At 35.1% G+C, this 11,988-nt stretch overlaps 1 protein-coding gene, 1 long non-coding RNA gene and 1 pseudogene across 2 annotated transcripts; 2 read left to right on the top strand and 1 right to left on the bottom strand.

Moving 5' to 3' along the window:
• Positions 1 to 2,172: 2,172 nt before the first annotated feature.
• LOC110886333 lies at positions 2,173 to 3,902 on the top strand. Its single transcript, XR_002562760.2, has 5 exons — positions 2,173 to 2,466; positions 2,678 to 2,899; positions 2,998 to 3,146; positions 3,222 to 3,456; positions 3,549 to 3,902. It is a non-coding gene; the product is annotated as an uncharacterized LOC110886333 (long non-coding RNA).
• Positions 3,903 to 5,817: 1,915 nt separating this feature from the next.
• On the bottom strand, positions 5,818 to 6,961 carry LOC110886332 (annotated as a pseudogene).
• Positions 6,962 to 7,989: 1,028 nt separating this feature from the next.
• LOC110883155 (serine/threonine-protein kinase RIPK-like) lies at positions 7,990 to 8,928 on the top strand. The gene is made up of 4 exons (XM_035982471.1): positions 7,990 to 8,157; positions 8,242 to 8,377; positions 8,469 to 8,601; positions 8,818 to 8,928. Exons 1-4 carry the CDS (start codon positions 7,990 to 7,992, stop codon positions 8,849 to 8,851), a joined length of 471 nt encoding a protein of 156 aa, XP_035838364.1. The 3' UTR covers positions 8,852 to 8,928.
• Positions 8,929 to 11,988: the final 3,060 nt, after the last annotated feature.

Genomic DNA, 11,988 nt, shown 5'->3' on the forward strand with positions numbered 1-11,988 from the left:
ATTGACGATGAAACAGTGATACTTGAAATATTGATTTAATTAAGATTTCGTTACAAACTAATAATCAATCTAGGGTATTAGCTAAGTATTAGCTTGATTGTGATCCACACAAAGTCAATCTCCCAACAACATTGTGTCCTAGAAAGATGTAATTCACTTGGAAGTAACTTGAAAGGTATCCATCCATGTTACAATATCTTATAAAGAATTGATAAATAAAGTAGACATGACCTGTAAAGTTTACACAAATATTGTCCTAGGTTGTTAATAGATTTATGTAACTAGTGATTGCGATTTAGATGGTAAGAACGCACAACCACTATTACGACATGATTGTTTGATAACCTTAGGGGGCATTTGGTTCATGGAATGTTTTGTAATGGAATCAGAAATGGAACTGGAATTAAAATTTGAATGGAATCTTTTGAAAATTAATGGAATGTTTGGTCGGTAAATTTATTAATGGAATTGAATTGTTTAAAAACTTGAAAGACAAAAAATTAATCCCCTCCCCAACTCAACGAAAAATCCGCCATGGATTGTGTGCAGTTGTCATTGATCACTACAATTTTTGTTTGATAACCCCCTCCTCAACTCAACGAAAAATCCGCCATGGATTGTGTGCAGTGGTCAATGATCACTACAATTTTTATTTGATAAAAGAATTTACTATTCGATCTTTTTTTGTTATTTTAATTTCAATGTCTAGATGTTTAATAAAAGAATTTACTATTTGATTTTTTTTTATTATTTTAATTTCAATGTCTAGATTGGAGAAGCTGTGTGCATCTGGATCGTTCATCTCAAGATGGAATATTTGGAGAAGCTGTGTGCATCTGGCTCGTGCATCTCAAGACTGGGGAATCAGTGATTTCTAAAACGAAAGTGACGGAGGAGATTGCTAAGGTGCTGGATCTGATTTGGCTTGCAAACTTAAGGGGAGCACATCTGAAGAAGCTTCGGCGCCTGCCTCTAAAATACAATGAAGAAGATCGTGTTCTAGCTGACCAGTCCATCAAGTTGGTTCAGTTCTGTGTGAAGAACAAGGTCTGGGCAGGAAGCAGCTCTCGAAGAAAGGATGAAGATCTCAAGTCCAATGAAGACCATGCACTGATCAAGGGGGAGTTTGTTAATGCACTTTAGGTGATAAGTGCATGACTCCCATGTTACCAATGGAAGTTTGAAGATCTCAAGTTCAATGAAGACCATGCACTGATCAAGGGGGAGTTTGTTAATGCACTTTTGGGTGATAAGTGCAAGGCTTCCAACATTTAGGGTCTTTATCGAACAATGTCCAAAGTTTGGAAAGAGTTTATGTTGGAAAGAGTTTATTTTGGAAAGAGTTTATGGCTAGAAAGAGTTTATGGCTAGAAAGAGTTTATTTTGGAAAGAGTTTATGGCTAGAAAGAGTTTATGGCTAGAAAGAGTTTATTTTGGAAAGAGTTTATTTTTAGACAGAGTTTATATAGACTAGCTTTGTCTGAGTTTTGTATAGATTAGGCTTGTCTGAGTTTTGTGGCAAAAACTCTGTGTTGGCTTTGTGCTCTATGTTTTGTCCGGGCTTTCTATTTAGTGTTGAAAGTCCGGGTTTCACCTTGTATATATACTTTAATATGGAATAGACAAGGTAACGATTTATGTGTGAATTTCTGTGCCCTAATCATTGTGCTTTTTGTCTGGCGGCGCTTTGTGTGAGTGACGTCATTCATCTTCATCAAGAATACTCTGTGTATTCTTGATTTCTCTCTCAAATCCTTGCATTCTTGTGTTCATCTACAGTGGTTGATCATCAGGTGGATTCCGCACACCTTTTGGTTGCTTTAGCTGAGTGAGATCTTGGATTAGGAGGCCTTACATAATACTATTTGATCCATCTGAGATAACCACGTGAACCCTTGTATTATATATAAATGAGTTGAAACTGTCACATCCACAAAATATGAAGAACAGTTTTGACTCTTGATGTCAAACAAATTATATTGATTTACAAATTGGTTACCATTCTTCGTTGAAAATGGATTTATAACTGGGATGGAAATGCAACAGGTTCAGCATCATCTTTAATGGAAAAAAGTTGTTTTTTTTTTAACATCTTGTTACATTACGGAGATTCAAGATAAGCAACGGGTTTGGCCACTAATGTCAAAGAGTGTTGTTTGACCCTTGAATTTTTAAATTTGCAGTTAAAGAAAGAAGAAAATCTATCAAGCTTCTTGAGTTTTTTTTTACATTCTTGTTACATTACTGAGATTCAAGATAAAGTTGCAACAGAAATCGAAAAAACAACAAAAATGAGAAACAAGGTCACAAATGTTGTAGAATTTGAAAACGGTGTGAGTGAAGAAAGCCTAGAAAAGATGCAGAATCTTCATGCAGATTTCAACGGAAGTTCCAGTGGTATGCTATCTCAGATATTTAGCAATTTCTCATAACTTACAGGAGAGTCAGAGGCTCATATCGTAACAGGTTGGGCCTACTGAAAGTTCTTTTTGTCTGAAAGTTATAAATTAATTAATATTAATAATTAGCGTCTCAACAGAAGAAATAATATTTCAATGATAAGCCGGTTTTTTTTACGAAAACAATTTCAAGGGTTTTAATTTTTTTTATTACACTTTTGGTAACTTTACATCTTATAATACAAATGTGGCAAGCTTCATATGCTGTTGTTTACTAGGATGAACCTTTTCGGTGGAAACAATACCATCAGACGCCAGATTTATATGCTTTGCGGGGTGATGATGTATCTATATGTTATGATGTGAAGAAAGGAGATTACCATACCTTGTCAGCCATATGCCATAGGCAGGGTCAAGTTTGATGCATTCGAACCTGAAAGATGGTTTCATCACATTGTTGCTTTCATCCACAAAGCATCCTTAAGTTTACAGCTTTGCAGGTTAGTAAAAATACAACCCATATTGATCATTCCTTTTTCGTTCAGATCATGTAACTGAACCATTGATTTGTAAAATTTTATGTGGCCTTGTTTAACAGTCAACCTTCAAGTTATGTCATATGACCAAAGCAAAAGTTTTGACATGATTTACTATTTTGATGAAGAAACACAAGAGGGACAAAGAATTTGTTTGGCTCAAGAATTTGCGTATGTGCTGCAGATGAAGGAAGATCTTTGCTTCTATTTAGTTAAGTTATTTCATTTTCAATGTGAATGAAAACAAAAGTGCAAATGCTTAATCTTCACATTGATGGTGATACAGAGTTGATCCATGATCTAGCATACTCGTATTTGGTGCAATTAGACACACGGAAGTGGATTGGAAAATGGTTCATGCTAAAAAAGGATTAACTTTCAGTACGTTTGAAGTTATATGGGGGATAAGTAATGGACATAAACGTCTCGACGAGCCACACGCATGGACAAATGCTATAGGCGGGTTTTCCCAAATCTCGGCAACCAATTTCGTCATCTAGAGCTCCAGTTTTGAAGCCAAGGTTTTCCCCAATTTTAGCAGTCTCAATTAATTTCGTCTACTTGTAAAAAATGGCTAGATTTTTTAACTAGATATTTATTTGTTGTTTTTTAGGCTGTTAATTTCAAGGAACCCTTGGAGCGGTTACACATTGCGTCTGATGGCACTTGGCATTCATGGGCTAAGTTACGCACCTCCGATTGGAACTTATAACCAATAAAGAATTAATGGAACTTGCCTTTGATGTCAAGTTACCATCTGATGAAGATTAAAAGAACTTGCCACTCAAGCAAGTTACCTCTAGTGAAGATTGATGAAGTCTCGCTAACGAAGAAGAGATGCCACGTATTAGCCTATCATTTGATGAAGACAATCTGTTGAGAGGATGTTATACGTAATTGTCACTTGTCAATTCCGTACATCTCAACAAGATAACAAAAACATGAGTCCGTATTGAATTAGTTATCACTTGACCTCATAGCTTATCGTGTCAAGCAGTTGAGTATGAATTCGGTGCTAGAACTTATGTGTGCAAACTTTAGAGGAAATTTGCAAGCCACCCAACCTAACATATCTAGGAAATCGTCTGTAAAATTTGTTACTAGTTTTACATGAGGTATTAAAACATTTGATTTTGATTAATTCCTTGTGCTCAAAAGAATTGTTCTTCTACTCTTGTTTATTGCTATGTTCAATCTATTGACCATGAAACAGTGATACTTGAAATATTGATTTAATTAAGATTTCGTTACAAACTAATAATCAATCTAGGGTATTAGCTAAGTATTAGCTTGATTGTGATCCACACAAAGTCAATCTCCCAACAACATTGTGTCCTAGAAAGATGTAATTCACTTGGAAGTAACTTGAAAGGTATCCATCCATGTTACAATATCTTATAAAGAATTGATAAATAAAGTAGACATGACCTGTAAAGTTTACACAAATATTGTCCTAGGTTGTTAATAGATTTATGTAACTAGTGATTGCGATTTAGATGGTAAGAACGCACAACCACTATTACGACATGATTGTTTGATAACCTTAGGGGGCATTTGGTTCATGGAATGTTTTGTAATGGAATCAGAAATGGAACTGGAATTAAAATTTGAATGGAATCTTTTGAAAATTAATGGAATGTTTGGTCGGTAAATTTATTAATGGAATTGAATTGTTTAAAAACTTGAAAGACAAAAAATTAATCCCCTCCCCAACTCAACGAAAAATCCGCCATGGATTGTGTGCAGTTGTCATTGATCACTACAATTTTTGTTTGATAACCCCCTCCTCAACTCAACGAAAAATCCGCCATGGATTGTGTGCAGTGGTCAATGATCACTACAATTTTTATTTGATAAAAGAATTTACTATTCGATCTTTTTTTGTTATTTTAATTTCAATGTCTAGATGTTTAATAAAAGAATTTACTATTTGATTTTTTTTTATTATTTTAATTTCAATGTCTAGAACTCGTTAATCAATGGAACTTAACATAATATATTATTTAATTATAAAAATCCATTCTATTGCGATAAACATGACCATTTGATTGTATAACAAGAAACTATTTTGATATAGAGATAATTTGGACCAGTTTGTTAATGTGGATCCAATTGTTTTTAAGGGTTATTGTTGTCATTTGCTCAACATTCCATTGGAATGGAAACTTTTCATGGGTAGGAGGAACGATTCTTAAATTCCCTCGACTAAAGGAATTTGATGTTTCCATTCCAATGTCCAACCAAACATGATTATGAACGGAATAAATTCCAATTCCATAGAATTCCACGAACCAAACGACCCCTTATACTATTGCAACTTCAGTTTACAAATTACAATAATAAGTTTAAATGCAGATTCAAAAGACCTGATGTCTCCAATATCCAGAAAAAGAAAGACAGGTAATGAGATAACATAACAAAGGAAATCATTAAAGTCAAACCTGAATGAAAAAGAAATTATCAAGAGATCACAAAACCAAACTCATATCAAGAAATTTATAATAAAAAGAAAAGGAAAAAACACACGGCAAGTCGACCTTCAATCAACAAACATCACAACATTTAAACAAATGTGTTCTGTTTATTTGAATACACTATGAAATGATACAAGTCCAACCAAATAAATTTTGGTCTATTAGTCACGAATCCTACAATAATCCATAATCAATAAATTACATTTGCGCGAGTTAACCAGACCCCCATGGACCACAAAAACTTGTTCACGAATCCTCCTTGATGCAACATCTTATAGCAACAGTTGAAAACAAGATAATTTTTTTTTCAAAAACTGCAATATTAACAAAAGAATCATGCGAGTATATAAAAAATGAATAAGAATTTAGGTACAAGTTTACCGCTTTTTGCATCAACATGTTGCGCCATGCCTCAATGATCACTCTTCTTCCCCGAACCGTAATACTTCTCATACCATCTAACAAACTTCTTCAACCCCGTTTGAAGATCCGTCATTGGCTTATACCCGAACTCCCTTTGCGCCAAACTAATATTCGCATGAGTAAATGGGACATCACCATTTCTAGGCAACTTCATCACACGTCGTTTCGCTTGCACTTTCAATAACTTCTCCAAAATACTAACAAGATCCGAAACAGGTACAGGCAAAGTATTCCCTAGATTTGAAAATTTTAAACAGGGCAGCCCCTTTTTTTCTTCCCACCACTTCCTGTACTCTTTTCAGTAGTGTCTAAAGCACCTAAACAACCCTTTACAACACCATCAATACACGTAAAATCACGCGCAATGGTCCAATGATTACCTGACTCAAAAATGGGAATCGGTTTTCGTTTCAAGATATCTTTAGTGAAGAAAAAGTCAGCCATATATGTCCGGTCTACCCCGCGGTCCATAAACCGTAGAGAACCTCAAACCCGTTAAAGACAACCCGTAAATATGATTATACATATGCGCAATTTCTTCTCCCGCTTTCTTCGTTGCGATGTATAGACTCGTGGGTTGATCAGTTCGGTCTTTTTCCGAACAGGGTACCTTTGTATTTCACCCATAAACAGAACTAGAAGATGCCCAAACAATTGCAGGCTGTGAATTTGCATTTTTGCATACTTCAAGAACATTAACAAAACCGACAATGTTACTATGAATATAAGATTACGGACTCTGCTTTGCGTATCTAACACCAGCTTGATAGCTAAATGCATCACATGAGTAAAATGTACAACGTCAAAGAGTTTGTTCAGCAAAACGGTATCGTTTATGTCCCCTTCCACAATAAAAATCCCACTTTTTTCCAACAAAACTTGACGAGCCCTTCGAGGGTAGGATCGTAATAATTGTTAAAATTGTCTAACCCTAAAACGCAGTCATCATGGCGTTTCAAGATGGCGCTGATGTGGGTTCTTACAAAACCAGCTGCTCCAGTGACCAAAACAGAGTACCCTGTTTTCGATCGGATGTTGGCTGATGAATTGACCATTTTCCCCATCCGGATCCCTATACACACAGAGAGTGAGTGGTCATGTAAAAGCTAGCGATATTAGAAAGTGTATTGTACAATTGGGCTTAGCATACATTGCGTACGCTGTGAATATATAACATCCGAAGTTTGTACTTACAACATGCGATTTTTTGGATAGGGGTAAAAAATCGCATGAGTAAAAAAAACCAATCACATGTTTTGGAAAAATAACAGATCGCATGCTAAAAAAATAACAAAATCGCATGGTGATTAAAAAAACAAAATCGTATGTTATATATTCACAGCGTACGCAATGTACGTTAAGCCCAATTGTACGTTAACCAACCCCAATAAAATAAATATTAAAAAGTAATCTAACAACTAACTGAACATTAGCAGCCTAAAAGATCCAAATGAATCCCAAAGATATAGTCAATTAACAGATTAAGTGACCATTTTCAATAGCAATCTGCATAGTACATATGATGCAACATACACATCTATACACAACCATTAAACTAAAGTTCTACTTTATGAACAAATAACATAATTAGTTAATAAAAGCTCATAAACTTTCCTGAAAAAGAAACGGGTAAGTGGGTCACTCGTTCAAGGGTGTGCGAAATGGAAAACCTCCATATAACCGGTTATTTACAAACTTCTTTTTCTTTGAATCAATTAAATGGAAAATCTCGACTTTTAGGTTCAAGAACCCTAATTTAGCACTCACCCCCAATTTAGACATGAAAAACGATCTACTGGATACTACGACATGAATGTCAATCTAGTTTACAAAAGAAGCTAAGGAATACACATGATCAATTTTCTGATTTTATTAAAAATCTACACTACATACACACTAAGCCACGAAGAAAAAATGAAGTCGATTGAACCAATAGCATGAAAGCAGTAAAACAAGTTGAAAAAAGTCAAAGTCAGTATAAGAGTTTTTATGCTCCGTCAGTTCAGCAAGAATGTATTGTCTATCAAAGTGATGCATAAACTATAAACTAAAAAAAATTAACTTATAAAAGCTTAGACAGAGTGAAATGGCAAGCATGCATGTTCTCCAAACCCCACAACTGAATTTATATATATAAAAAATTCATAAAGGCTTACTATGATCACACATGATTTCGCTTTCAGTAACTACCTCGGTGAAGGTGGCTTTGGAACGATTCATAAAGGCTTCATCGACGATAAGCTTAGGCCCGGGGTAGTAGAGGCGCAACCTGTTGCCGTTAAACTCTTGGATTTGGATGGTGGTCAAGGTCACAATGAATGGCTGGTAAGCAAGTATTGTATTTTCGTTAAATTAATTTATAAGATTATTGTTTGCTGATTATAATAAGATTATTGTTATTGTTTATAGTCTGAGGTGACCTTTTTGGGGCAATTGAGGCATCCACATCTAGTGAAGTTGATCGGTTATTGTTGTGAAGACAAGAACAGGCTTCTTGTATATGAATATATGGCAAGGGGCAATTTGGAGAGTCAACTATTTAGAAGTAATATTTTATTTCTTGCATTTATTTAATTTTGATTATAAAAAAAACAAAATGATGCTGATCATGTTTTTTATGGATGGATTCAGGGTAGGGTATTCGATTTCTTTGCCGTGGCTGACAAGGATTAAAATCGCACTTGGTGCTGCAAAAGGGCTAGCCTTTCTTCATGGGGAGGAAAAACCCGTTATCGCGACTTCTGAACTTCAAATATTCTATTGGGATCGGTGAGTCTCTTTGTTTATCGATCTTTCAAGGGTCACAGGGTGGTTGTTTGGGTTGGAATGAGTCCTTCTTTGTATAGGCCGGGCAACCCAGAAACATACTTTGTCCATTTTGTAAATTGGTTATAACTAATTAACACGTTAATTACAATTGAAATTTTTTTAAGAGTTACTATTAAGTATGTTTACTTAATGTTATGGACTTGGTCTCAAAAACATGATTATACGGCTAAACTTTCGGATTTTGGGTTAGCCAAAGATGGCCCTGAGGGAGACGAGACACATGTGAGTACACGAGTGATGGGAACACACGGCTATGCTGCACCTAAGTACGTCATGACAGGTCACCTGACAACCATGACTGATGTTTATAGTTTTGGAGTCGTTTTACTAGAGCTACTAACAGGAAGAAGATCGATCAATGGACAAAAAACGACCTAGCAGAGAACAATGCCTTGTGGAATGGGCTAGACCACTTTTGAGAAATACAGCTGCAAATGGCTGCGAAAAACAGTCGTACAGGGCTGGGAATTATGCTTGTACAAGGCTGAATGAAGATAACAAGCATTTTAAAGGAAACTGTAAGTTGCTCTTACCCTAAATTTTATAGTATGTGGGTCAAGTATTATAGAAAATATACTTACTTTGCAAATTCTGAATTAAAAAAACAAATTTTCAGCTTCTTTCTATGAAGCTTGCTTCTGTTAATCCTATGCTATATGATTTTGGAGTGGATTTGGACGCATTCATGCAACCTGGTGAGGCAACTAATTAATTATTACTTGAGGTTTTGCGATCCTATACACACACATACAGGCAAACTAAAAACGGATTAGAGAAGCGGGTTTGACTTCGGGCCTAAATGGGTTTAGCTGAATCTTGGGTTCGGTTTAACGTGGTGGGTTGACCCATTTATTTTTATTTTTTTTTTAATTTATGTTTTTATGCTATAAATTAAAATGATTAGGTACATTATAGCAATTTAAAAATTAAAATAGAAATATACATTGTATTTTGCTATTAAACATGGTTGTTTTATAACATTTCTATTTTATATTTAAATTTGTAATTTTAAAGTATAAAAATGCTAAAAGAAAAAAAAAGTGACATTCGTCTTGATGACCAACCCACACATATTTATTGGATCTTTGGTTCAAAATAATTGTTACATGGCTTCGTTACGAGGTTGAAGCGATTTGATGTGGTTGGGCTATCATGACCATAGAAACTTTTATTTATTTGTTTTACGGGCATCTTCGTTACTTTTTTTACTTCTATTTTTGTTGTATTCTTGTATTATGGACACACTCGAAAATAGAGATGTTCTATCTTTGTTGTATTAAGCTGTAATGATTGAATAGAATTAATGTCACCGTCCCAACTGAAATTTATTTTTATAGATATTTAGTTTGTTAATTCACTGCTTGGAAAGAGATTAAAGTTTCTAAAAATGAGGAACCGAAAGTGGAGTATCGGTTTAAGTTCATTTACGCAAGTGGTCTGTTAGCAATTTTATTCTCATTTGCTCTTTTATACACTACACTAAAATGCAAGAAAGCAAGATCATGGTGATGTGAAACACTCAGTAACTACTTTTTATTCTCTTTGATTTCATAACAGGACCATATATTACAGAAATACCCCTAATGTTACTGTTGCATGATGTGCATGTAACTTTAGCATTGTTTGCAGCAAGTAATACTTTAGGAATTCTTGTCAGTGTTGGTTATACTCAAACATCTGTTACAGGAATACCCCTAAAAATAACGGTTAGTAAATCTCTTTTAACCTTACGTTCAATTTGCTTATCATGATAAGCAGAGATGCAAAATGGACGGGTTGGTATCAGGTTAAACAAACCATTTTTAGTACCTGTGTTTATTTTGGTTAAGTACAGACAGGAAAATGGTCGGGTTGGGTAACGGGTCAAATGGGTGACTTTCAATGTGTGTTATATTGGTCAAGTAGTGATAGGAAAATGGATAAGTGTTTTAAGCAATAAACTCCAAGAAGAGGTTTCTAATTTTTTTTTATAAAACCAAAACTATTCGGTCAAAATGGGTATGACTCATAGCGGGTTAAAATATAAATATTATATATATATATATATATATATATTGTCATTATACCATTAATATACCCGTCCACTGGACAGGTATACAGATGGGCACGAGGCATCAAGTCAGCAGGTCGAAAAGAGGCCCCCTTTGAGATCAAAGAGGATGATCCAAAAGCCTAAAAAGTTGAGGCAATAAACCATGTTTGAATGTTATTACACTTTCCGCCCATGTTGTTGTACGTTACCATGCATATGTTTTGCCAACAGTTTACTTTTTCATTAAACTGACACCATGTCATATTTTACTACTCTGTTAGTTTTATTTTCTATCGTTTTGTGGTTGTAAACTGTTGACGTTCGTTTTCCTTTTATAAATTAAAGAATTATGCTTTTGTTTGTAACGTTGTCTAAAATGTGTACACTTAATATAGATTAGCTTTGTTTGTTACGTTGTTCAACGTAACCCGTCCACCGGACGGGTATTAAACTAGTTCTTATGGATGGTCTTAGGGACACCCTGATTATACCTATTTTTCAAACAGGTTCGAGTTCAGGGTGTTAGTAACAAGAGTAGGAGTTGAAAGAAAGGTGTGAAGGAAGAGGCTCCCACTACTGGCCCGAATCTCTCATATCTCATATCCCCTACATCCACATATAAGAGACTAATAGAGGTAGTTGTTAATTAAATAGCAATTGTCTCTTACGTAGAAATTATTGCTAGTCGTTGTTTCAAACAAATAACCCTTACATTCTTCTTCTTTCTTCTGTAGTCATTGAAAACAGATTTCCTGCCGTGAATACCCGAAAAACGACATCATACAACCATCTTCACATCCTATCGGATTTCTAAACCCATCACAGCCGATGGCTCGCTGACGCCATTATTTTTCCGGCGACCCGTCACCGAACCGCTGCTCACACCATTAGGTAACAATTAACATCGTCACACCTCTAGTTATTTATTTTCAAAGTTATGGGCTCCTGGTTTCTTTCTAGTTTGGGCCTGGCCCAGTACTGTTCTAATGTTGGAGCTTGGAAGCCCAACTGGTTTACATTTAAGGAATGTTATTACGCCCAACTAGTCCCATCTATAGAATATAGTAGAGGTGTACATTTGTTCTTTTTTATTTAGCAAAACTGGCTCAGTTTGGCCAGGTTGTTTGGTTAAAACCGTTTTGATTCAAAATCGGTTGGGTTGTAAGCCAGTTATGAAGGAAAATATTTGATCCTATATACACTAATCGGTTTGGGTCGTGTTGAAATTGTTTTGCTTTTTTAAACCCCTAGTTTCCTAATATTATACCAGATTTTCAAACAGGTTCGAGTTGGTT

This window comes from Helianthus annuus, chromosome 13, assembly GCF_002127325.2.
Source record: "Helianthus annuus cultivar XRQ/B chromosome 13, HanXRQr2.0-SUNRISE, whole genome shotgun sequence".
NCBI lineage: Eukaryota > Viridiplantae > Streptophyta > Magnoliopsida > Asterales > Asteraceae > Helianthus > Helianthus annuus.

Excerpts from the sequence above, each read along its gene's own strand:
- LOC110883155 (XM_035982471.1), top strand. The coding sequence starts at position 7,990 with ATGATCACACATGATTTCGCTTTCAGTAACTACCTCGGTGAAGGTGGC. Across the intron at positions 8,378-8,468 it reads GGAGAGTCAACTATTTAGAA|GGTATTCGATTTCTTTGCCG; the intron begins GTAATATTTTAT and ends GATTCAGGGTAG. Across the intron at positions 8,602-8,817 it reads CAAATATTCTATTGGGATCG|GATTATACGGCTAAACTTTC; the intron begins GTGAGTCTCTTT and ends TCTCAAAAACAT.